The 27608-nt window shown below is 40.4% G+C and overlaps 1 protein-coding gene across 1 annotated transcript in view; it reads right to left on the reverse strand.

Moving 5' to 3' along the window:
- The window catches only part of rapgef5a (Rap guanine nucleotide exchange factor (GEF) 5a), a 63736-nt gene that overhangs the window by 29172 nt on the left and 6956 nt on the right, over positions 1-27608 (reverse strand). The window contains exons 2-9 of the mRNA XM_084739407.1: positions 20063-20113; positions 18164-18270; positions 17474-17595; positions 16010-16187; positions 6901-6982; positions 6734-6782; positions 6537-6610; positions 601-783 (exon numbers count right to left, since the gene is read on the reverse strand). Of these exons, the coding sequence (XP_084595533.1) occupies positions 601-783; positions 6537-6610; positions 6734-6782; positions 6901-6982; positions 16010-16187; positions 17474-17595; positions 18164-18270; positions 20063-20113 (846 nt within the window). The remainder of the gene's footprint in view (positions 1-600; positions 784-6536; positions 6611-6733; positions 6783-6900; positions 6983-16009; positions 16188-17473; positions 17596-18163; positions 18271-20062; positions 20114-27608) is intronic.

The following is a 27608-nucleotide window of genomic DNA, read 5'->3' on the forward strand; positions in this document are numbered from 1 at the left end:
AGGAGATGAAGTCGTATATCGAGCAAGAATCACAAAGAATTTCACTTTCAAAACTTCAACAATTAGTGTCGTCACTTCCCAAATACTTATTGAGTGTTGCCAAAAGAAAAGGGTGATGTAACACAGTGGTAAACATGCCCCTGTCCCAACTTCTTTGTAACGTGTTGCTGGCATTATATTTAGAATGAGTGTATATGTACAGAAAACAATAAAGCTATTGAGTTTGTGCTGTATCATACTGAATAAAAGTTTTTTTTTTATAAATCATTGTATTTTTATTTACAATTAGCACAAAGTCCCAATGTCTTTGTAATTGGGGTTGGACTTCACAACTAATTTTGATTGATTGTTGCAGCTCTAAATGAATCCATGAGTAACTCAGAACTGAAGTGTGTTCTTAAAAGTGAAGACTATAATGACAGCATTCACCACATGATGACGTCTATTTCTCTCTACTCATACTAACCATAAAGCCACAGCTCACTCTGCAGATGGTGAAACACCAATGAGTTTGCAGAACATCATCATCAGATATTACATATATGAATGATATTAACGACATTTCAAAATAAAGGTATTGTTATCACACTGTCCACTCACCGCCTGGTTCCTGTCGGGCAGCCTGTAGTTGTGGTTCTGCAGCAGCCGGCAGCCATCCTTGGCCAGTCGCTGAACGGCCTCCAGCCCCAGCCGGCTGGTCAGCTCCTCGCGGCTGCACGTCCCCATTCCTCCACCTCCGCCGCCACTGCCACTGCCGCCCCGTAGTGCGCACACCCCGCCCAGCTGCAACACAGGGGGTATGAACACATATCTCAGCCCGCAGTCCCAGGACATGGTGGAAACAGTCAGAAAGTGTTTGTGGGATGGAGGTCAAGAAAGTTCAGTGTTCTGGTCCGAGGGAGAATGAAAGCAGTTAGGGCATAGTCCGGGAATGTGCAATCACAATTTTCCATGTGATGAGAATGAGATGAAATGGTAATCCTGGGTCTCTCTTGTTCTTTCTGTCTATTACAGTCTGTAATTCCCTTTATCTGTTACACTTCTCTCTTTGTCTCAGTCTGACTGCTCTGTGTCAGAGGATCTGGCGGAGAAAGAGTGAGTGTATGTGATTACTAGTATAAGTGGGCGGGAGTGTGTCTGTGTGGGAAGAGTGTGTGTGTGCAGGGGGTGTGTGTGTGTGGTGTCTGTCTGCCTCCTCCCCTCTATAGTTGGGACTTGGGAACCGTCCTGGTCGTCTGAGTGAGGTACTGAGATAGAAAGTGTGTAAATATGAATATCTAGCCATTTCAATTTCATTTTGATGAAAAGGGAAAGAAAGAGAAAGAGACAAAAAATATATTTCATTAAAAGAGCTGCAGGATAATAGAGAAGTAATGGCTTTGTCCTCCGCTAGACCTGACGATAGTGTTAATTCTGACATTTTTAATACAAAGAACCTGAAGGCAACAATGACTACCGTTCCTACCTGTAAGCTACACTTTTGTTGCCTGTGGTTTAGACAGTAGAGATAGGTAGAAGGAGAATACAGACAGTGCTGGATTTATCTTAAATCTAGTTTATGAAATAGTCTCAATTTGGGTGGCTGTATATGAGCTACTTAAGTTAACAAGACTATCCGCGAGAAGATTAGCTGATTCTATCTAGTTGTTCTTGATGTCTGCCATCTGGTCGGATTCTCTGTGAAATCGAAAGAAATAAAGCAGGAGGAGATTTTTATTTAGGCAATTTTACTTTTTATATTAGATTTTGTGGTTATCATGGCAGAAACACTACCACTTTTGTCCACAGGGGCCTCCAAAATTAACAAAATACTGTTTTCGTCAGTGAAAAAATGTTGACGAAAACTTTGACAAACATTATTAGTCAATGAAATTAACACTGCCTGAAAACAGAAACCATGACTGTGTGTTCCCTAGGGTGCTGCTTGTATGATGGTTATCACCAGTGGTGGGCAGCCTGGTCTGTTTATTTTCCTTGGAAGAGTGAGAGAGGGGTATTTCATTTGATTCAGGGGTAGTTAACCCTTCCTGTGAGCTCAACTATCCCACGGTGCCATGCTCTAGCAAAGGGTAACACACACACACACACAAACATAACATTATGGCATACTCCCACGCTTCATTTTGTTTACTAGGAAAACTCCCCCCAGTGACAACTCTTATCTGCTAGGATAGCCACGTACACACACACACACACACACACACACACATACATATCTCAGAGCCACAGACCCCTGTCCCCTGCTGCTTCCTCTTAACCTGTTTTCAGCTTCCTGTCCAAAACACAGAACATACCAAGATAAACCTGTCTGTGTCTGTCTGTATTGTGTGGCTGTCTCCGTCTATCTCTCTCCTCCTCTCTCCCACTGTATCCTTAATTCCTCTCTGATCTCATGTGTTTCAAATGTGCGACAAGGTAAAACTTTCAGAAGGATGAATGAAACTAAATTAAACGTCTGTCCAGTTAAAGGACCAGTATGAAGGATTTAGTGGCACCTAGTTGTAGATGAAGCATGTAGAGAACCCACAGTTGCCATGAAACTTGTGCAAAGGTGGTTCCAAAGACTGCAGTCCCAGTCAACCCTGGTTTTCAGCCTGGATTGTAGGATAGCTAACAGAGCCTCGGCTGACGACCTCACGTTACGGCCAGACATGTACGGTGTCAGAAGAGCCAAAATGCATCTAGGTGCAAGTTTTTTTTTTTGGTTTTTTATCATCCGGAGTTGGAAGGGAGTCATTTATTTTGGTAACTGACCATATTCTCTATGATGTTCCTATGCCACTCGATCTGCTCTGTGCAGCTTGACGCAGCATCCGTAAAAAATATACTTTGTATGTAGACTGAAGCGGATTTCTAGGACATGCTGTAGGACTTCTGGCGGAATCACAAGCATTGTCAAGGATGACAGCAGTCAGCTCCAGAATGCAAGGTAAGGTAACGAAAACACAATTCTTATTTTCAGGTGTTTATACACTAATGAAAACTTACATACAATGATCAGAACGTACTTATAGCTATTATATTTCATTTCTACAATATTCTACCAATAAATCCTTGCAGATGTTACACAGTTGAATTAGTAAAATATTTCCATTGTTTTCTAAAAATCCCTGCTCTACTTTTGTAGTAGTGTGTGGTTTATTGTCCTCCCTCTCATTATGTCAAATAAACTAAACAAATACTCATGTTACCACTACAATCTGCAGTGGTTCACAAACCCCCTAAAAGGATTGCAGCATGAACCTGGTCCATGGCCCATGTGCACTGAATCAGGCCGTGGAGCTCCCTTTTCTCAATCTTTTTCACGTGTCACGAGTAGCTCTTTGCTCCCCTCTGCTATCTCAACACACCTGGCGTCTATTCGACAGAGCAGCTTGTCTCTGAAGTGTGAAATTCACTTGCAAATGTGTATTTATTTATATTTATAAATGCTTAGTGCTTATATTTCATTTGTTACTGACTTGTCTTAATACACATAAACAAAACTGGTTTTATGTATTTGTAATTAGTGAAAGAGCGAGAAAGAAGAAGCAGGAAAAACAGAGGGAAGGTGCAAGACTGGTGTAGCTTGTTAAACCTCCACTCTGTCCCCTCCTGCTGTCTGTGATCACAACTGAACTCAAGATGTAGCTTATAACATTTTCTGTTTCTGTTGTCAGACTACAAAGTTTTAAATTTGTCCTTGGGTAATAAATAATCTTGCAGTCTTTCCTGGTTGCTAAACTGCAGACAAAATCATTATTTTGTGATCAGGACATTGACAGGCAAAATAACATATAAACAATTATATTAAACATTTTGTTGAAGTCACTGCCATGAAGCATCTGTTAACACAACAAAATGAGCTGCAAACATGTTTTCAATATATTATTAAATTTTTTTGATTGTATTTTTGTGCAACTACTTGCTACTTTTGAAACACAACATATTTGTAATGATCCAAAAAATTTAAATTGAAATGTACTGATAGTATATTTTTGCATGTTTGAACACCGGGGAAAATCACTCTTCATTTGCACTCAAGAGGTCATAGACACATGCAACCTGTGACGAGGGGTCACAAGAAGCCATTTCTCTGTATAATTATGGAGCCACAAGCCAAAAATACGTGAAACACTGATCTATAGTAGTGTGTGTAAGTGTGTTTAAAAGTTGTGTTTTTTCCTGCTCTCCTCCTCTGCCCCCATCCCTGGTGTAATCGGAGAATGAATAATTGATGGAGAAAAAGAGGTTTCCACTGTACAGAGAGCAAACAGGCCTCCCACAGCACTCTCTTCTGACCCCATTTTCTGCATTCAGCCACCTCATGAAGGTACACACATGCACACAGCTGGCTCTCAATGACCTTTAAAAGACAGCGAAGTAGTCAGAATAAGCCAGTGCTGATCTTTTATTAAGGGTGTCCCAAGCTGATCTGTGTCAGAGATGATATAGTTATATCGAAATTGGCTAGTATTGGTCCATATTCAGCCTCATCCACCTCCAGTTCTTTGATTACAGCAATCTGGTTACAACAGCTGTCAAAAAGCTTTACTGTGGTCCTAAAAATACAAAAACCTCATCCAAATGCACAGGCACTGCAACAAGCGAGCAAACTGTGGAGCGGCATTAACAAATAAAAAGCATCCGGCTTTTTCACATAATGATATTCATAATGACAGCATGTATTTTGAAACAACATCTGCTTTGCGTGTATTTCAGTTAACATTTCAAAGGCACGCCACCCCTCTAAAAAGATGCTGCTGGTGAAAATAAAAACTGCACTTGACCTTTTTGTTTTTTTGTTTAGGCTGTGTATGAAGAGAGGTTGTCAAACTCTCCCTGCCTTAACATTTGCAGATTAACATTACTCTCTCCACTGGTGTTATAGAAGAGTGCACTCACAAGAGTATGCAGATCTCCGCCAGGCAACAGATGGTGAAGCACCTGCTGCAATGCCACCACAACTGCCAGATGCAACCAGTTGAGATCTACAAAGTTTTACACATGGTTTTCTTTTGTAATAGTATAGTATATTGTACGTTTCATCATATAGATGTAAACAAAGTGTTCAACTGTTTTAATAGTATAGTCTCAGTTTTCTTTAAGATGTATAGAATAGTGCAAAGGCATTGTGACTGAGCGGCTTAGGTTAAACAGGAGGATAAGTCCTAACTTTTCAGTTATTTATTTCAAACATTACAAGCTACCAGGCAGCTTTACAACAACAATTTATTATTGATGTTGGCTGGAGCCTTCATGTCCCAGTGGACATTGTGGCTATTCAGAAGTTTAAATTTTTGGGATACAGAGCTGATGAGATCACCCTCAAGTAACTGATTTTAATTCCAACAAATAACCAGCATTGTGTTCAGTTTTTCAGATTTATAACAAACCAAATGTCAAGAAAATCCAGAATAATTCAGAAGTGAGTTAAAGTCGATTTTGTAATGAAGTCTGCATTTCTCATTTGTTTACTAGCCGACCTTGAATGGTCCAATGTGGTGACCACACAGACGCATAGCAGAGGTGTCAGAGAAGCTAATAAAATAAGGTATAGAATTCATCTGCAGATGCTCTGCTTTAAGATAAAAAAAAAAAACGTTTCTATCGGTATCAGTTTTTGAGCCACAACAAATGCAAAAATGCAGTTTGCAACAGTCTAGATTAGCCCTGCATTTAGCCTAGTGGGTATGAACAACCTGCAGCCTCCAGATAAGAGGAGTCAGCAATCGGTATACAAATGAGCAGTCAATGAAAAAGGTTTCACAAGAAATTGTGAATCACCACAACCATGGGAGGTCCATGAGCGTACAGTCATAAATTTACACAAAAATAGTAGGCTGATGGGCCGAGTAGTATGCGAGATTAGCAGTGGCACCAGCCCCATTGGTCATGCCAAGACGCAACCTATTGCATGATACAAAAGATGATGATAACAATTAATTTAATATAAGTTTTATTTTACCAGTGCAGAGATTATCAGTAATATATTTATGCTCTATTGGACTGGTTTTCTAGGATCAGGATTGGGAGCAAAATAACAAGGGTCTCCCTTTTACAGACAAGCCCACTTTATTCTAATCCCATGCAGTTTGGGGCAAAAAACATGCATTTTTCTGCATTAAGTATAAATGTACTAACCTCACCTATTCTATTTGAATATTTCTGCATAAAGGGGTCCTAAAACAGTATTGGAATTGGATAAATTAACTATGACAGAAAGCTGAGATGGAGAGCGGATTCAGTTAGTCCCACTGTATTCATATGTGCTGATGTTAGTCCCTATAGTAGCCATTTCATTACAGTGAAACCACTTTTTAAAACATGACCTCAGTGAATAAGATGACCTATAGTGACCTGTAGGATAATCACAGCCTCCTGCAACTTCAAAACCAAAATAGAGACCTGGGGCATTCAGAGGATGGGTGTTTATCTAAGTGTAGTGACAATGAGGAAGTCTCAGCAAAAAAAGATGAACAAAAATGGGTGTATGGTTTGGAGGGGAGGAACAGAAGACGTGGGAGTGTGCATGTCTTTGTTTGTGCACATCTTACCGGGCTGCTCTCCTCGCTGGGTGTGCGAGGCTCCTGTGGGCTCGTCTCCGTTGTCTCAGAGTCCTGCTCTGATACTGCAACCAACCACGAACACAATTATTACTGATAGTTCTTTACACTCATTATGTAACGTTGTCTTTGTCACTGAAAACTTCTAAGAAAAAACACACACACTCTCAGAATAAATCTATACTCACAAGCTTTGCGAGTCTTTCTGGCGAGAGCAGCCGCCAGTTCACTTTGTACCTGTTGGAGAAAAGGCGTCAAAACAAGACAAAAATACAAACTTAGGTTTTGTGTATTGTATTATATAATTTGATTTTACTGTATTTATTCATCTTCAGACACACATGCACACACTGACCGTAGAAGTGAGCCTCTCAAGGGCTTTCATCTGGAGAATCTCACTGCAGATGTCCCTGTTGCCTTCAGAGTCCTCCTCTGACCTAGAACACACACACATGCAGTACAGAGCTTTACTTACAGCTGACAAGTGCATTATATTCTGATCCAATACTCTCCAGAGGAAAAAGTTTCCTGCAGAAATGTGGTCCTCTCTACACTGCCCCCTGGTAGACCTACAGAAGAACTACAACCTACAACAACACATCTATATCTCAACTGGATTGTTTCACCCAAAGACCTGAATATTTTAGCTATATTTAGTCTATATTTAAATTAAGTGGAGAGAAGCCACTATGTTCTATGTTGGTTGAAGAAACCTTATTATTATAACCAAACAAAAGGGAGCTTCCCAATGATTGCTCACCGGTTTTTCAGAGATCAAACAAGTAGGAAATCTGATCATAAAATGAACTGAAAGGAGACAGACAGTCAGCGTATTCAACTGTTCACATCAGTCTACCAAGTTCAAGCTTCTCAAAATGTGAATACTTCCTGTATTTCTCTGGTTTACATCACTGTAAAATTCAATGATTTTGTGTTCTGATTCAGCATTGTTTGTCAGAATTTTATGGATATCGATAACAATTAAAAATAGTTTATAGTAACATATTTATTTTAAAAGCAAAAAACGAATATAACTGCATAAAAATGTGCTGACAAGAGTAAAAGTAGTCTGACAAAATAAAATTAAAAATTAAAATAAAATCTTGTTTTTGTGCAGCCTTCTTGTCTAGCATCACAACATCACTTTGGCTTTTGGAAAATTGGGATTGTGGCATTTTCTAGACTTAACGATGAACTGAGAACATAATCAACAGATCAAACGTGGCAGCCCTGCACACGACAAACATACAGCAGATGAGTGCATGCTCTGTGTGAATATTTTATATTCGGCAGGGTTGTACCAGCCTGTTTTATTTTCCCTCCCATCTGTCTTTCTAGTTCTTCACTGCTCCCATGTCTTTGTATCGAGCATCTCTCTCAGCACCCCTCTTCGCTCTTTCATGTGGTTTCATTTTAAATAGCTCCCAGACACACCCTTCTATTGATGTTAGCACGGCTGTGTGTGTATGTGTGTGTGTGTGTGGCAATGCGGCGGGTGCGTGTACATGTGTTCAGAATGTATATAGATGTGTGACTCTTGTCAAGGATTTTTTTCCAAGCCTGAGTGCATCTGTGAATACATTTGTGTGTGTGTGTTTGCTGTATAAACAGGTGGTTGTTTTGGGGTAAACTATGCATTATTCCCACAGCAATAATACAAGGTTGTAGAGTTTTGTCTTCAACGGCGGCAGACTGCACCCGAGGGCCCCTCATCTAATATGTTCTCTTACAAAACCACTGTTTGGATTGGTCTCTCCCACGCACTGCCTCACCCCCTCACAAGACACACACACATTTTCTCAAGCACTCACACATGCGCAGACCAATTTGCATACAATTTGGATTTTATCAACAGATCCCAGTGGTGCTAGTAATAGTGGTGGAGGAAAGAAGATGAAGCCCTGTGTGACTCTGTGTGTGAGTGAGTGTGTGTGTGTGTGTGTGTGTGTGTGTGTGTGTGTGTGTGTGTGTGTGTGTGTACACTGTAATCTGATAAGGGAATGATAGATGCAGAAGCAGGAGAGATGGTGATAACATGTAGCCCTCAGCCTGACACTTCAGCTATTGGTCCTGACGTAGACAGAGAGAGACGAGCAGGAACACCAATAGATACCTTAAAGCTATAACCTGTAACATTTCTGCATTAAAACAGATAACTAGAGGAGGCCACTCAGTGTCATAATTAGCATATGAATTCTTGAATTATGGCCAAAGACGTTGTTTTCTAAAGTCACAGTGATCTATGACCAACAAAATCTCAGCAGTTCATCCTTGAGTCCAAGTGGATATTTGTTCCAAGTGTGAAGGAATTCCTCCCCAAGCGTTCCTGAGATATCCCGTTCACGAGAGTTAGATGGACATGAGGTTACAGTGACCTTTGATCATCCGTGAGTACAACTAGACATTTATGCCAAGTATGAAGAAATTCCTTCAAGGCATTCTTGAAATACTATTTTTGCTTTTATATCAAAACTGTGACACACACACACACCCCCAACCCCGGTACAGAGATGAAGACATTTGTAAACCCCACATGGGGATGTCAGCAAGGATGTGATAGTTGATCTGCCTGCTCCCCTCACTGGTGACAGGAGCCAGAGTTTTCTCAGCTGAGTGAGACACTTGGAGGTTGCCGCCAGAGTGACAGTGGTATGCAATGGTGACCACAGTGGCGAGATGATGAGAAAGTCTGCTTTTCTGCTCTGGGACCGCCTCCCAGCCTCCAATCTCCCAACAACGGCGTCATCTGCCATGTATCAATGGGCACATCGTCATATGCCAGTTTGGTAGACATTGCCCAACCTCATTAAGTAGTCACTGCAGTTTAATACTGAGTATTTTCATGTTATGTTGTCAATTAGTGGATTGTCAGATGAACAAAGTCTATTCTAAGTCATCATGCTAAATTTATTCTAATCAGGGTCATTAAGCTTTTGTAGCCGGCGTTCGTTTGGTAATTTGGTGACTCACCATGTACCAGAGCTGGAAGAGAGGCACAGTGGGAGGTGTGTCACCAATCATTAAGCAGCACGGAACAGTATTGATAGAGGATTAACATGATTGCTGCAACGCCTACTTGTTCTTACCACGTCAAAATGCATGCCACAAGGTGTAGTCATGTTCCATGATTTACCAGAAAACATTCAACAATCTACCTATTGCATGTGCACACGTGGTCGTGATCTGAACACAGCCAGTCAAACGCAGGATTCAAAGCTTGTGCCGTGGTGCAGATTTGTTGAGGAGTAGAACGTAATCTCTGCAAAAAAACAGTGACGTCCGGTTGCCCTCCTCTCTAGCCAAAATGTTCCTTCAGCATTCTGCCGAGTCTGTTTGGCTTTTTGCCCTTTTTGGAGCAGACACCATGCAAAGCAGGCAAGTGTGTTTTTTTCCTCACCAGCTAAGGTGTCATATTTTAGCTCCTGGGAATTCTGCACCTCCTGCACACTGACACTGTATTTCAAAGGTAGAAAAACTGGCAACTTCATTGTTATTGACTGGCTCCACCTCCTACTACACCAAACAATAAAATACGTAGACAATGTCCTGTCTATAATATAAAGAGAGAGTCTTTGGAGAGTGCACTAATGTGTGCATTAAAATTGTCATACACTGTGTGACAGTGGCAGTTTAACATTAATAATTACATAATCATTTCAACTAGGGCTAGGTGGTATTGCTTAAAATTTATATTACAGTTCATCATTTGAAAAAAGAAGAGTAAGTACATTTATATTTAACAGTACATTTGCTTTGCTTAAAATTTCAAAATAAAAGCTTCTTCTTCAAATATAAGTTGGTATAACAACTGCATTGCTGCTATTACTGTACACTTAACTGTATTACAAGGACATATTTCAGATGGCACAGAGTAGGGCTGCATGATATTAAAAAAAAAACAATCATGTTGCAATTCATTCAGCTGAAATTGTGCTAGGATATGATTAGTGGGAATGATCATTTTTCATTCATTTTGTTGGGGTCTGTCCCAAACAAACATGTTTTCTTTCATCTGGAGAGCAAGATGTTTAGGCCAGGGCATCTCTGCTGCACTACAGTTGTTCATTAGGATGCTGTTTTCCCACAAAGTATTCCTCATATAGCATTGACCTCTGCCCTGGTAGAGAGGTATTTCAAGAACATTTATTGCACAAAACTGGAATAATGACCAGAAAAAAAATACAAAACCTTTTCTTAAGTATATCAAGTACTACCACCCCTTGTAACCACTGTTGCCTGACATAATTTGCAGATTGCCATCTTCTGTCTGGGTTTTTAAGTGGTGCATCTTATTATCATGCGTCAGCCTCTCACCTGCACTGTTTGTCAGGGCTGAACTCCTCCATCTACACACAAACACAGGTAAAAGGTAAAAATACCTAACATTTTAAGTATTATACACAGGTTGACAAATATTTAACATTCTCAATGTGATCTGAACATATTGCCCTCAATACATTTATTGCAGGGCTACTGTATTACATTATACTGTGTTATCTTACTGTGTCTGTCCCTTGTGTTTAGTGTACCAGATGGGGTGCGTTCACATCTAAACATGAACTCCTCCACGGTCACCTCACAGCCTGACAAAGCTAAACTTGTCATGGGCTGAACTTTAAATGAACAAATGCAGTGACTTCTGCTGCAGGGCTAGTGTGCAGAACATCTTCTCACAGTTAAAATTTAATGACTTCTCCTTACACAGCTCAACTAAAAATTCACTATATATGCGAGTTTTGCTCATACCGTAATTATGTTTCTGCAAATGAAGCTCATGATATTGAAACTGAAGTGGGTTCAGATGGAGACGGAGAGAGAAGAAAACGCTTTTTATGCACTGTATATATTTGACTCTAAGTTAAAATAACAATAGTAGGTCTTTGAGTTTGAAACCTTCTTGATATAAGATTCTTTTAAACACATCGCACAAAACAACATTTATTTCATTGCAGTGAACAATAAACAGCAAACTAATCAACTTTAATGACCACAATGTGCCTGGTAGCAAATATTTTTGCTTAGACACAGCAATCCCTGAAAGCACGCTGGCAGTGTTGACACAAACTGATTAATGACACACACTAAGAAACATCTTCTACACATGATACTGAAGAGATAACCCAGCCATTTAATTAGTAGCCTGTTGTTCTTCGGCTTCACTGAAGTAGAAATCACTGGGAGGAGGCCTAACAGTCAGCTAATGTTGCCTTATCAACTATCAAGTTATCAGTATCAATTTAATGCTTCCCTCATTAGATAAAACCGCAGGAAGCGATACACACACAATCTGGCTGCAGCACCTTCTGAAATGTTGAACAAGTATTGGAGCCAGCTGTCGTGTGTGAGTCAGACATGTTTGTTTTATAAGTGTTGTTTTATTTTTATCCTGGTTTTCAACTTAAAACAAGAGCTTGTTATCTATCTCCCATCTGCAACTATCTTGTTTCATGTTTTTATTAATATTCTGTACTGATTTTACCTTTTTCTTACAATACGTACATTACAGTGCAGTGCAAAAGTGTTTTTTCCTTTTGAAGATAACAAGCACTCTGACTGGAACAGATACACTACACCTGACATATTCTATCCTCTTTTTACAACTTCCACACCAAGAATCAATAATCAACATTAATTAATGGTAGGGATGCTTTTTTTCAACTGAAGTCAATAACCAAAAATTACCTGCTTCTCAAGGCCGATACTGATCACTTGATAACTGATAATTTCACATGTTTATATTGTAGAAAGAAGTTAATTTAATATCCAAACGTAACTGACATCATTATTACAACCAATAAAAGGAACGGTTCCAACTCTTCAAGTGTTTATTTGTTTTTTCTAGTTAAGTTCATAAAAAACCTCCACAAATATATTTTAGCTTTTATAGAGAATTTTACCTAAACATTCAAACACAAAACGTTTTTACATAATGTGTCAAATCACATATTATTATAGCCAATATTCATCATCTAATATTCACTGATACCGATATAATTTATCAGCCCAGTTATTTACCATGCATCCCTACTTAATGGATTATTGTATTAACTAGGGGTATTGTAGTTTAAACTTTTTTTAACAGCTTTGCCATTGTTAGACTTCTGAGTTCCTACTTTAAAAAAGCCAGCAGCCCCTGTTTAGAGAAGGTGGCCTTTTGGTAACTTGCTTCATGCTGTGAGGGGAAGTTAATTCACTTTAGTTGCCCGTAATGTACCTAGATAGTATACAAATGGGAGAATTGGCAATGAAATTAAAAGCTCACTTTGATTTATTGATTTTCGATTAACATTTGAAATTGTGACACCCGAATGCATCCGCAAATCTGCTGGAGGCAGCCAGTGGGGTTACATCAGACGTTTTCCCTCACAGCTATAACTCGTCTCCTTTACACCAGCAGGAGTGAGAGACAAATCTGAGGGGAGGGTGTGAGACAGAGAGAGATACAGCTGATGCCTGCAGAGAAATGGTGCGACAGTCAGGAAGACGCACAGGCAGCAGCAGGGTCAAAGTGACAGACAGAGTGAGAATGGTGGAAAATAAAATCTCATCAACATCAAATCTTCAAAGGCCAAACAAACGTGTTAAAATGGCGTCAATACGTCGATAACCCCCCACTCTCTGGCACCCATTCCTCTGTACCCATCCAACCAGTGGAGTCAGTGTGGTGGAGCGCCTCTAACTACGCATGTCATCCACTATAATGTACATAAAGAAACTGATGGAGAACACAGGAGCACATACAGCGCGATACATGAGATTTATATGACATTCAATTCCCCCTGCTGTCGTGTGCTCTCCCCGGTGTCTGTAAAAACCCTTTGAAGTCGACACACAGATGAATGTGTTGACGTGCGCTCTTGTTCCCTCGCCCTCCATATATACTCTATTTTTTTGTCCCCCGCTCACACCGAATCGTCTCACTCTCTCTGTTTCTCTGAGTGACAGATTGAGTTCAGTAGCAGCCTCAGCAGGAATCCCACACACAGGAGCAGCAAAGCGGGGAACTCTGGCTGACACCAGTCCGCATGTGTGTGTTACACTCTGACAAATAAAAGTGATAACTAGAACCATAAAGGGTTCTTCGGCTTGTCCCCACAGGAGAACACTTTTTGGTACCTGGTAGAACCTTTTGTAAAGCTCCCAAGTGGAACTCCAAGAGAGTTCTACCTATAACCATAAAGGGTTCAACTTAAAAACATCTGCCAGAACCCCCTAAAAAAGGTTCTACAGCGAACCCTTCTATGGTGTAATGGTTCCTCCCAGAGCCCATCTAGAACCCTTTTTATATTACAAGGGTTTCATCTAGAAACCATCCAAGGGGTTCTACCGAGAACCCTTTTATATTCAAAGGAAGGACAGAGAAACTTTTTATATTACAGTACAAATAATCCTTGACGATAAAGTATTCAACAATCCTCTTTCTCTTTCTTCCAAAGGGGTTCTTTGATGGGTTCATAATGGAACCCTTACTGTTTAAAAGAAGTGGGTTCTGAGTGGAACATCAGCACTTCAGGAAGAACCCTTTCAGAACCCTTATTTCTAAGAGTGTAGTCTGTGTGTGTGTGTGTGTGTGTGTGACAGCTTCATGCGTCAGTTTTGTGTCAGAGTGTGTTTCTTCTCTGGATTTGGAGGTGTGTTCGCCTGCACATCAACGTGTCTGTCACATAAGCAGATTGAGGATTAAAACGCTGAATAGAGATTAGGTTTCCAGCTTGGATTTGAGGAAGATCTTGGAGAGTGTGTGTGTGCGTGAGTGGATGTTGACGAACACCATTTGCAAGCCTGACTTCCACCAAATCAACCACACTCACTTGTCACTTTTCAAAGTAAATCACCAGACAGACAAATGACCTCAATCTTCAATCTAAACGGGAATGCTGTCACTTCAACTCTGATATTTTACCAGCAGAGCAATGAGCTTCCCCTTCAGGTCAGTGGAGATCATCTAGTATTTTACAACTGAGTCACATTCACCATCAACTCTGGTCAACATTGTGCAACAGTTTATCAAGTTGGCCCAAATAACACAGATCCAGAGACAACGCAGACAGCACAGATTGATCAGACACCAAACATTATCTGCTGATATTCATTAAACAGCACCACGCTTGCTAGTCGGTACCAGAAATACGAGCCAGTATTCACTAAAGCCTGTATGGCCCAGACGTTATCAGCACAGTGGGACCAATGACAGCTCATAAAAACAGCGCGGTTTGTCAGGATTTTGATTTAGAAAATGAAAACCAAGTTGTATGTGGGCTGTGCCAGACTAAACTGACATATGACCACCCGACTGGAGCAATGAGTAACCACAGATACAACCATTAACCTGCGAGGAGAGCAGGCTGCTGCTGCTGCCGCCCAGCTAACAGGTAAATTAAATCATTTACCAACAGATGCTGTGATTCTGTGTGGTCTGAAAAGATAATGAATCTAGTGAGTTGTTGCTGTGTTATGTAGGATAATGTGCACTGTTCATAATTTAAAACAGTATTTTGTGATTGAAGAATTCAATCAAGGGCTACAAAATGCAAAAAATCCAGACTTGTTGAAGTTGATAGTGATCCCGTTTTTACTTTGATTCAACTCATGCAGTATAATCCAAGCCTGTACAATCTCATGCATGCAGCTAAGAGCAACAACTGCTTGAGGTGGTGGAGTCAAGCAGTGTCTTCATGCTAAGTTCTAACTAGTTTGTGATGCTGGAAAGTAGTTCCCAACGTAGTTAGTCAGCAATAGTTTGTTACTAGTACAAGCACAAAGCCTTGTTTTGATCCGCTGCCGTCACTGCATCACACTGTTGATAGAAACTCAACACTTCAAATTAAAAGCCCTCAGTGGCATTTCAGCATTTATTGTGAAACATTTCAGCTGTAACAGCCCATATAGCTTATAGACGATTGGAAGTCGGGATTGGCAGCAAAAAACGTGATTGGCACATCCCACATGACTAGCAATATCTAGCTTAGAATAGCTTGTCATTTTTATTTTTTGAGCAACCATTCAAAGTTGGGAAAACGATAAATATTCAGCATGTATTGTTCTCTCTGAATTCTAAACTCCAACCATATAACTGCAATGTTCTTCTCTTTATTCACACAAAATGGAGGAAACTACAAACAATTTGTATAAACAGGTTATACAAGGTGTACATAAAACTATGAAAAAAAAAAAAGCAAGTAAACATCTCCAACCAGCTCCCTAGCATGTTTGCCTTACGTGTAGCTTGGTGAACTACTGTGGAAACATCAAAGTGAGGCCGTTTGCTTTCTCTTAGAAAATGATGCTGCCTTAAAGAAATCTGAAGACAATCATTATCTATTAAATGTTACATGGTTTGTGCTCAAATTTACACTAATTAAGTGTTTATTCTCAATATTTAAACTTTTTTTTTTTTTAAGTCAAAGCCCTAACATCCATTCATTTCAGCATACTTTGCAGTCAGATTTTAAAGGGACACTTACGGGCTGTTGGCCCCGCCTCCAGAGCGAAACTGGACATACGGGGCGAGTTGTAGGAGGAGCCTGACAGCTTCTGGCCACTCCCCTTCATTGGAGCGAAACTCGCAGGAGGCCGAGTCACACTCCTCAAAGCTGAACTGGTAGTAGGAGTTAGAGTCTGAAAACACCACCCGCTGGTCCACTGGAGACAGAGGAGACACACAAGCACACCAAAACAAATGTGAGGAGTAGCACCTTCCTCTCCTGTTCGGCATCAGACACTAATTGAAATTTTTTAATGACTCCTCAGTCAACTGAGATTCTTCAAATTGAGCAGTTGTTTTTGTTTTTGTAATCTCTTCTCAACCTACTTGAACATGTTACGCCAGTAAGACTTTCTTTCTTCATCATCTGTCACGTGAAAACATCAGATTTTCAGACAGTCAGAGAAAGTAAAATAGTGCGTCCTCCTATTGTTCAGTTACAATACCAGCACACCTCTGAGCTCTCTTCTGCCAGCATCACCTGCCTCTGCATGCTCTGCGCTCCTTCACCCGTGAATTAAGGGTTTATATTTCAACCAAACCAGAGTTGGCGATTGTTGGAGCAGTGGAAAGACAAACCAAGATGTTTTAGTGAGTTTTTTTTTGTTTGTTTGTTTGTTTCTGTCATGTCTGAATGAAGCCGACTATTATGATGAAAATCACAGTTTTTCAAAGGGAGTCTGGTTAGTTTGGCGAGATCAATAAAACAGCTGTTTCAGGTTAAACAAAACATATCTTACTCTTTAAAAGAAATCTCACTGTAGGGATACTTTCCACAATGTTGTCCAACATTTACAATAACAATCTGAGCCTGTCAGTGGCAAAAACAAGCATAAGCAAACGTCACCTGCCATACTCCATGGTACCCTCTGGTAAAGTGGCTGATGGCACGTCCGTCCATCCTTGTGGTTTGTAGTGATTTTAAGACACAGTTTGTAGAGTTTACAGCTGCAATACTTTTGTACTATTTATAATTCCTCAGTGAAAAGTTCCCATGTGCATTTCTGTAAGCTTCTATCGATTTTATCCTGTTATTGTAATGCACGCTGACTGACAAAAGAAAATGACTGGAAGAATCTCAGTCGACTGAGAGGTCTGCGATTGATGATTCAGATCTTTGACTTTCAGGGGGCAGCCCTACATTCTGATGAAAGAGGTCTGTACGGGATTTTCAGTCAGGGGTTGGATACACAGAGCCACAGTGTCATGTTAATTGTGTAACATTAAGCAGGTAAATTGAGTAGTGAATTTGTCTCTGTTCCGTTGGAGATTACCTGGTGAACTGGTTCATTGTTTGTCTTTTAAGGGATCTGTGTAAAATAGTTGCTGATGTCGCTGCAAGGTTACTATAAATTCTGAAGCACAGTACAACCTCCAGGCATGTTGGTGTGCATGTGAGAGTGTGTGTGTGTGTGTGTGTGTGTGCATATAGTTGTGTTTTTACCAGACAGCAGGACTCCCAGCTCCAGCAGCACCTGCCAGACACGCACAGCGGTCGTCCGACAGCGCACGTACACACACTGCTCACACAGCCACTGCACCAGCTCCACCCCCACATAGCTACGCCTGTTAAAATACACACACAAATACACTTTCAACACACAAGTGTGGCCACACAGGGTCATGACACACATGCACATACACACACTTCTTCCCTCAGCGCACGGGTTGTCTTTTTTTTTTAATCAATATCCATTGATTATTCATTAGTTCTCTGTATGCCTTTTCCTCCGAAACACTGAATACTTTCCGTCTGCGTTCCCCCAGGATAAACTCCTCGTGCGCGTGCGTGCGTGCGTGCATGCGTGCGTGCGTGTGTGTGTGGGGTGGGGGGTTGTTGAGTGCACAATGACGTTCAAGAGTAGCTATTTATATTCGTGGACAGATGTTCACATGGGTTCTGCATGCATATGTATGTACTGTATGTACACTATAGCATGAGAGTGCATATATTCCCTGCCCATCATGTGTTATATATATACGTCATGTTTTGCTCCTCTCACTGCAAAAACAACTTGACCAGCTAATCAGGACGGGGCTCAGCAGTGACTGACGAGCCAGTGTATATGCTTCACCGGACACATCGATTGAGTCTCGCACACAGACAGACACACAAATACAGAGACAAGTGTACCGGATGATTCTGGCCAGGTGTATCTTGTCTTTAGCCGGATATGGTCCATGAGAGAGGAAGGCATTCCTCACAGTCCGACCAGCACACGGAAAACTCTGGGAGCAAGACTGACACACACAAAAAACACATCAAAATTAATGTTAATTTAACATATCAACACTAATAAATGCAGCTAAAATCTTATCTCAACATCATTTTGGACATGCACATCAGGGTAGCAGAGAGGTAGTGTGGCTACATGCGGCTGTCATTGACCGGCTCACAAGGACAGCTCGATTTATTTCCCCCTGAGGAATGAAACATTGACTGTGTCTACGCGCTCTGCAATAATCCTGCTATTGACGCTCTGGTAAATATGACTGTATTTCAATTAAGCTGTTTACATGGGCTGCTTGTTCTGTTCCATTCATATTCACATATACATGCTACAGAGGAGAGCCAGCTAGATGACTGATAATGAGTTTCCATTCACTTGATGTTACAACAGGAGAGACTCCTGCCAACATCAGATCTTATCCTGATTTTTTTCTTCTGTGGCAAACCCTTGTGGCTTATATGGGAGCAGACGACTGCAGCTAAAGGAGTCACTCTGACTAGTGTAATAGGATGGAGGAGCATGTGTCAAATAAATGGTCCTATGCATTGCAACATTATTTTCTAAGAAAAAATGTCCAAATTCTCTAATTCTAGCTTCTTAAATGTGAATATTTTCTGGTTTATTTAGTTTTCTAAACCTGCACAAACATATCAGCAATCGCTGGTTGCTGGCTGGTGGTAGTCAGTTGGAAAATTTTAACATATCACCAAACCCTGTAGCGACAAGGCAGTCATTCACATAAAGAACCTGGGTTTAATCAGGGTCACCCTGCCAGCCCTCAAGTACGTCTTCATACACTGGTTTGCTGAGCCTTGATTGGCATTTCTTTCAGTTATGGGCGTTGAAAATAAAACAAAATTACTTGACAGGTAATTGGATCGAGATTTGACAGTGACAAATGGTTTGCTCAAACATGTTTTTCAAGCTGATCTAACTTTGTCAAATGTCTCATGAACTATTATTTACCCAAATATGTTTTTAAGGATTAATCTGTGGTGACAAATAGGCCATGCAGGTATATAATCAAGCTTAATGTTTAAGTAGTTAATCATCAAGTTCATAACTCACTGTCACCATCGTATGAACTAGTCTCCATAGTTTAATCACTGGTCCAGCTTTTAGCAATAAGGTTGAATGAAATTGTAATAAATTATTTTAGATTAATATCTTACAACAAAAACTGAGTTTTGGAGATTTAAACCAGATTAGCAAAGATCAAGTTTAAGGCTCCTTTTTGCAAGCATCTCCATGCTTAGGTGCAGCAAGGAGATTTTACTGTTTTGTCAGCAAGGTTAGTTTTCGTTGAGGCATAATATGAAAAAAAATCTAGTGTAATACAACAAAAAGAACAAGAGTGCTGAGGTACAAACAGCTACACACACACACACACAAATATTTTTTGGCACAGGGGTAACAGCAGTGCACATAAAAAAAAGCAGCATCTAAGCTTTAGATGTTGCTATCCTTCATTTTTTAAACTTTTTATTTCTTCAGCTAATATTTTCAATGTTCAAAGAAAACTATACTCACTGTAGATATATAAGCCCTGAGGCCTTTTCAGAGTGCAGGGCTGAAATATTTGCCAAACCACATTACAATGATGCATGACAAATTAAGACTCACTGAATGTGTGGGTGTGTGTGTGCGTAGCTGGTGAAACCAACTTGGAAAAAGCCCAAGGTAATATTGCTACTGATGTCATCTGTATTGGGGCAAAACAAACACACTTTTTGCTTCAAAGCAAAACTAAAAGAATGACATCACCTGTGTGTGTGTGCATATCTGTGTGTGTGTTTCCTTACCTTGTGTACTGTGGGTCCAGTGCTCGGGCCGGGGATAGTGTCAGGTGATTGCTGTTGAGAAAAAAAACGGAAAAAAAAAACACACACAAGCCATCAGAGCCCACACAATGACACACACACAGTAAATACACTGAACAAACAAGACTCTGACATGAGATAGACCAGTTTCACCATGTCAAAAACATTAGTCAGGTTTTGTTTAAACCAACAGCAGTGACAATCATTGCTAAAAAGGACACTGTTTAGTGTTTAAATGTACAGTCACACCTGTTATTGCAATACACTTTGAGAACATTTACGTCCTTGGAGCCTTTGAGTACTTTCGGCGTGTTTGCCTTTGTCTGTGATGTTTGTAAAATGTGTCGAATTGATGTCCTGTCTCTTTACTGAAAAACAAATCTGCTGAATAAAGTAGCCTGAACTTGAATTTTACTGACAAAATCTATGATGATTTAATGATCTGACCTAAATGGTTTGACAGTGACACACATTCACTCAAGCACTCATCAATACAAAACCAGTACAGTAGTAAACAATAAAAAAACATTTATCAGTTTAGTTCCTCAGCAATAAAATGCAACCTTCACAATATAACAATGATCCCACAATAAATGTTTTCATGGTTATTATTATCATGTTGTAGTCTTTGCCCTGGGCGTATCCACTCCACCTGTACTTCCCCTATCAGGAAATAAACTCTTAATCTTTATGGATTATTATGGTGCTAGAGGAGCCAGATGACAGCACTGACACTGTGGTGGTGACACACTGGTCATAAAACAGATTAAAAATGATAGTAAGTGTTAGATCAAGTAGAGCGGAAACAGCAGTACACACAGCCATCTGTTATTCTGTCTCACTGCAGTGCAAAACATAGCGATGTTATTTATTAACACCTCGTCTTGGCTGCTCTGAAGCTTGCTTCAAATGCTTCACAGCCCCATTTTCAAACTTTTATACTATTACTGAACATAATAGTTTTTTTATTGCTAATATATGGCCAACATTTATTATTAATTTTGTCATTACACTACTTTAGAATAGGCATACCTAATAAGTTTAATCTTTTAAATTCCAGCCCACGCAGGGAGCCCTTTACAGTGTAATAAAAGTAATCATGTTCCTGAAACCTTCTCATGTTTTATTGCTTTACAACAGTGAATCACAGCAGTTTGAAGAGTTTTTTTGGCATGGATCTACAAAGACTCTTTGATGTCCAAGTGAACAATCTCAACAACTTCAACTAAAGTGTGTAAACATAAAGCACAACCTCCATTACACCGACACACCTAAAATGATCACTGGCATAGACAACCGTTTTTATATGAATGGAGATCACCCGTGTGTAATCAATGTGATTTAAAGATAAATACACATGTATCTGCAGGGTCCAGTGGTTGGCTCGTCAATTTCTTGGCTAGATGTTCTGATTCCAGTACCATTTCTTCTTTCCTGATGCCGATTCCAATTCTGAACTATTGGCTGAAACAATTACCGATCCAATAACACTGCATTAAAACCAGAAACCAATCCACTTAGTAAAGAGTCCGCTTGGTGAACTGGACTGTACTGAAGCTCTGTGGCTTATATGGGTGCTTAGACAGCAGTAACTTAGTCAGGTTTGCAGTGTCTGCCTTAACTCCATTAAGACACTGGTAATGAAGCAAACTTTGCTATGTGGTCTGAGGTAAATCTGGCGGTCTCTCCTCCATTTACCATAAAATTTGGTGTGTAGGACACTGCTAAGAAGTACCAGGGTCCCGTTTCAGGGCTAATACATTACGTGGTGTTGGATAAGTGCATAGACTCACACACTCACTGATACTCAATCCTGCATTTTTGGATGTAGCAGTGGCATTTTCCATTATTGGTACTAGAAAAACCTGAGCTAAAACTAGATAACTAAAAAAACATGGAATTTGGCCTGTTCCACAGCAGACCTCTTCACTTTTCAGTAGCAGTAAAGGCACTCGTAATATTAACAACGGCTGTCTTCTATTCAACTGCCTTGACAATGACAACGTGACAGTGAGTCAGCAAGCACAATACTACGACCCTGAACCTGAAGCAGCTAAAAGGAATTCAGCCATCATAATTCATTCATAATTCATTCTGTGTTTTTCCTACTGTGACATGTTCAAGTGTCCATTCCTAGTCTTTACCTGCTCCAAACAAATCTGTGGAATGGGTTACTGAAAAGTACCAACCAATGGAAAGATACCAAAAATTTTCTTGAAGAAACATTTCAAGGCACACAGTAGAGTAAAACAAAATATATGGTACAACCACCTTTTATAAATGAGTGCCCATTTATCATTTAAAAAATTACGATACCAGTACTCAAATGGATTTAATGGCTACCAATACCAATATCCTTAAACTGACACCGATACCAGGAGACTACTGGCAATTTGATATAGTTTTTTCTATTTTATTCGATACCCATCATGTGAATGAAAGCATTCAGTCGCATAAAATGTTCAACATTTTTCATGCTGAACTGCCAACTCCATTAAATACACCATGCTCAACTTCACCACACCATAGACTTTGTGTTAAACTGGAATTAGGGCCAATCACACATCACATTAAAGCACTTGCAGTGATTGGCTGTGAGTAAAAGCATACAAATAATGATTTTTTTTTTCTAGATCTTGGTACAAAAAGTTTGTAGAAGTTGGAAAGCAGGTGACATTTGACTAGAGGAGTACTAGGATATTTCGGTAGATACCATAGAGGTATCTAGAGGCTTAGATGGGCAAATAACATAACAAAGTGGAAGAAGCTTCTATGATGAGACAAAAATTTAGCTTTTTGAGCATTTTACTAAATGCTCGGTTATGGCAGTGTCATGGCGGAGGGTATGCCTTTTCTGCAGCGGGCCTTGGAACACTTTGAAGATAGAGGGTAAAAAAGAATGCAGCAAAAAACAGAATAATCCTGGAGAAAAACTTGCTGTTGGCTGCAAGAGAATGCTGACTCGGGAGAAGGCTTATTTTTCAGAGGGAACAAAGCCAAGGCAAAATAGTGTTTCTAAACAACAATAAAGTCTTGTAAGGGCCAAGTCAAGTGGCCGATTTAGTGCAGGACCTTAAATTTGCTCCTCATGCAACTTGACCCAGCTGGAGCAGTTTTGCAGACTCAAAAACTGCAGCTTTTGAGTTCTTTTTTCTGTTGATCAAGATAAAAAAGAAGAAGAGGGTGAGTATATTTTGTAGATTTTATAAGCACTCTAATTCTCTCATTTGCATTTGTACTCAGTCTTAGAACAGTACAGCATCATTATCAGTGGATATGGCTGAGAAAATATCAGTTACTGGTATCTGCTTTGAAAATTCCTGATAAAAATGCAAACTGTAGAATTGTATTAGGATGACGATCACGTTGCCAGCGTTCATTATAGAGAGACAGATGAGAACCTCCTGCAATCGGAGTGCAACTGGTCTGTGAGCTCAGTCAGTGAAGCGGGATCACCGATAGAGTTGCGGGTTTGATTCCCTCCGGAAACCTTCACATAAAACCCGAGCCGAGCGGCGGCAATCGCTGCTGCCCTTCGCCACTCACTGACATTAACAAACCGCCAGATGATGACGAATAGAGAGACACAGGGAGATCAAATGATGGAATAAATGAAAAGCACCTAAGCAACTGTGGAAGATGGATATCGCTGAAGAAATATAAATGAGTTAGCGTGCAAGAGGAGAAAAAGGAGAGGGCGGATGAACAAATCACAACAGTCTATGAATATATGACGGGGGATATGAGCATGACAGATGGAGATGGGGAGAGACGAGGCGGTGAGAGACGAAGAGATCATTTTAATTGTAATCGTGAAAGAGAGAAAAAAATGAGCGAGACAAAGACAGAGAGGGAGAGAAATGCACGGATGTGGCTTTGAGTTGCAAGAAAATGAAATAGAGGGATGATTACGGAGATGTAGAGCAGTGTGTGTGATCCTCATTAGAGCGATGATACTGTCTGGGATGTCTCACACACAAGCAAGTGGGTGCACACAAACCCTATCCACAGCAAGTAACTGCATCACAGCTCACCTTCTCTTTATTAAAGGAATGGTTTGACATTTTGGATAATACTCATATTTGCTTTCTTGCCAAGGGTTTGAGGAGAAAACTGATGCCACTCTCATCTCTTTGCACTACATATAAGGCTACAGGAAGTAGCTGAATAGCTTAGCTTAGAATCCAGACTGTAAACAAGGAGAAACAGCAAGACTGGCTTTGTCCAAAGGTAACAAAATCCACCTACCAGCACCTCTAAAGTTCACTAATCAACACACCGCATCTCTGTTTGTTAAATCTGCTCAAAAACTGAAGTATAAAAACAACTTGCCGCACTATTTCTTGGCCGGTGCAGTGATTTTATCATCACAGTGATATTTCCAAGAAAACAGCAGACAATCCCTCAACCCTTTATCCAGAGCAGAGAGTTTCACCCATTTCCAGTCTTTATGCTAAGCTGAGCTGACTGGCTGCTGGTTAAGCCTTACCAGACAGGCATTACGAGTGGTACTGATCTAATGCTCAGCAGGTAAGCATATAAATGTATAATAAGCGTATTTCCTTGAATGTCTAAGTATTCCTTTAATGGCACCTACAGACTATGACACTTCACCAACCTTATAAGTTTTTTCTGCAGCCATACTGTGCAACATTGAGTGCATTTACATCTGCACAAGTATCCTGGTTATGATCAGGGTTTTGAAGTATCTTGGTTATGTTTTGCCCCTATAAACATCATACCCTGATTTAAGAAACCTTGATATATTACTCCAAAAACCTGATCATAACCAGGATACTTGTGCAGATATAATCGTGGTCATGGATCAAAAACTGGGGTACAGCATCAAGTCTGATGTATGTAGTCTGTATGATAATCACACCTCCTGAATTGTAGGCTATAACGTCGGTCAATATACAAGAAAACTTCATCAGCGTGTCATCTCATCGTCTCATTGCAATAGTGCTATTTATTCGTTTTGAAAAAAAAGAAGAGGAGAAGGAGAGAATGGGGGTCTGGATGTGGCGAGGGAAAAGAGGCAAACTTGGAACGCCAATTTTGCAAAGAAGTCATTTACGTAATTTTTTAAATGCATATTCTCAGGTTCTTCCTGCCTAATATTTGTTTTATGTGACAGTAAACTAAATATCTTTGGGTTATTGATCATGATCATGAGCCAAAACAAGCAACGTGATGATGCCATCTTGGGTTTCAGGAGATTGTATTGGGCATGTCATTTTATAGAACAAACTCAATTCACTGTTTAGTTGTAAAAATAATCTGGGGATGGATTGAGTATTTACTCATCAGCCTTACTGTCATATTAACATTTAAAAGGACAGATATGAGTGAAGCTGGAAGTGGACTGGAAGTGACAGAAAGTCCAAAAGGCACGGGTTTTTCCCCATTTACAGCAAAACACAAGTCTGTAGTTTCAGATTTACCCACACTGGAAAATATTTTCAAAAGAGCTCAGTTTTTGGCTGTGAAATACACCAGTTCAGTCTGGACGTCCTCCGAGATATCAGTAAAGATGAGCGCTTTTTTTGTTTGTTTTTTTTGCTGTGTTTGTGTCTGTGAAGACGTGCAGTGTTTGGACTGGGGGTTAAGTAGAGCACACCAGCCAGCCAAGCACACAGACTAAATAAATTGTTTCTGACTCTCGCTATCTCTGTCTTGCTCCTTCTTTCTCTCTTTTGTCTCGGTCGCTCTATCTTATCTCTCCATCTCTTTGTTTCCCTGTCTGCTGGTGAATACAGATCTCTCGAGAGGTCTTTGTTTCTCCACCGTCATCTCTTCTCGCAAGCACACTCAAGACACACACCAGCACCGGAGGAGGTGTTTCATTCATACTGTATCACACGGTGGGAGGAATGTCCTCTGGCCATGTTCCTGTCTTTGTCTCTGCCTCAGTTTCTCACAAGCACACACTCCTCTGTCATAGGGTGTACATAGGGCTGTGAAAATAACCGCATTACCGCAATATCATGGTCATGTGATGGCTCCGGCAGTGTTGAGCTCTTTATCCGTCATCGCCGCAACTTTTATTTTTAAGGGTCAAAGTCATGTTAGTCTGTTGTGTGATGTGTTTGAGATCAGCGCATGGATCTATTAATACATCCATGGATCAGCGCTGTCACACATAACAAATCAGGAACAAAGCCTCTGTTCAGTCGACACAAACTTGAACAGGGCCACAACTTTTTTCAGTGCTCCAATGATGGAGTGACACGTCTATCTGGCATCTGGAAATGGCATCAACAACAACAACAAAAAAAAAAATCAGCTTGACACTCATGTTCACTGACTGTACACACAAGCACTAAGCAACACTTCACTAACTACTCTGCAGCCACGTTTGGCCGTTTTTTTGTAGTTATGATGCTGCTAGTGTGAACACATGGTCACAACAACATGGAGGCATGTTTTCAACATGGAAAATGGATAAATAATGGATTCATCATTTATTTGACCACATCTCCAAAAAAGCTAGAATACACAGTAAATGGATACAGTAACACCAGAGCCACTTCTGTAAAGGTGCAATGTTAGCATTAGCAGCTGGGACAAACAAGACTTTTCCTGACCAGATTGACAGTTTACTGCAAAGTTTATAGCTACTGCAAGGAACTTCCATATTTTAGTGACTTTGGAGGCCCCTGTAGACCAAAGCGATAGTGTTTATACTGAAATAACCACAAAATTAACATAAAAAATAAAATTATCTAAATAAAAATCTCCTCCTGCTTCTTTTTAATTTGTTAATGTTCTACTCCCTGTAACTTTGCCCAGGAAAATGTAAACACAGACAGTCCCAGTGGCAGCCATTACTACACAACTATAAAGAAATTGTAAATCTTAGGTATATCTATAGGTCATATAGAGCCATCAGTATTAAACTGAGACCATTTCATAACTAGTAGTAGCTCCTTGTAGTAGCTTTAAGTTTCTGCTCCGCCAGCAGCACCGTCACTCGTCTGCTGCTCACTCTCCTTCGCCTGCACACCGCAGCCCTATTCTATGAAAGTATCCTTCAGTAAAGTCCAATATAATGCAATTATTTGGGCAGGCGCTGGAAATCCATACCATCACAGCCTGAGGTGTACAGTCCATTGCTGTCAGTGCACCAGAGGCCAAAAAGCGAGTGACAGAAGGAGGAAGAGGGGTTGAATGAGGAGGAACAAGAGCTATAAAGAGAGAGCACATGCTGACACGCTTATCTGTGTGATGACTTCAAAGTGTGTATACAGAGGAGAGGGAGGGCTGTGTGATGGGGGAGCGAGGTCATTATCTGCAAGAAATGGATTACTCTCAGATTAGATTGCTGAGCACAGAGAAGAGCCGGAGCACGGTATGCTTGGCAAGCCCCTTCACACACAAACACACACACACACTAAGCTCCTGTCGACTCCTCGACAGAGCCGTCATACGAGGAAGTCAAAATGGAGACATCAAAGCAGCTCCAGCTCAACGATTGTACCCGCACAAAAAGACAAACACACACAAACAGAGTAAGGCTGCTAAGAAA

The sequence above is a fragment of the Lutjanus erythropterus genome, chromosome 16 (assembly GCF_056507025.1).
Source record: "Lutjanus erythropterus isolate fLutEry1 chromosome 16, fLutEry1.hap2, whole genome shotgun sequence".
In the NCBI taxonomy this organism is placed as follows: Eukaryota; Metazoa; Chordata; class Actinopteri; order Lutjaniformes; family Lutjanidae; genus Lutjanus; species Lutjanus erythropterus.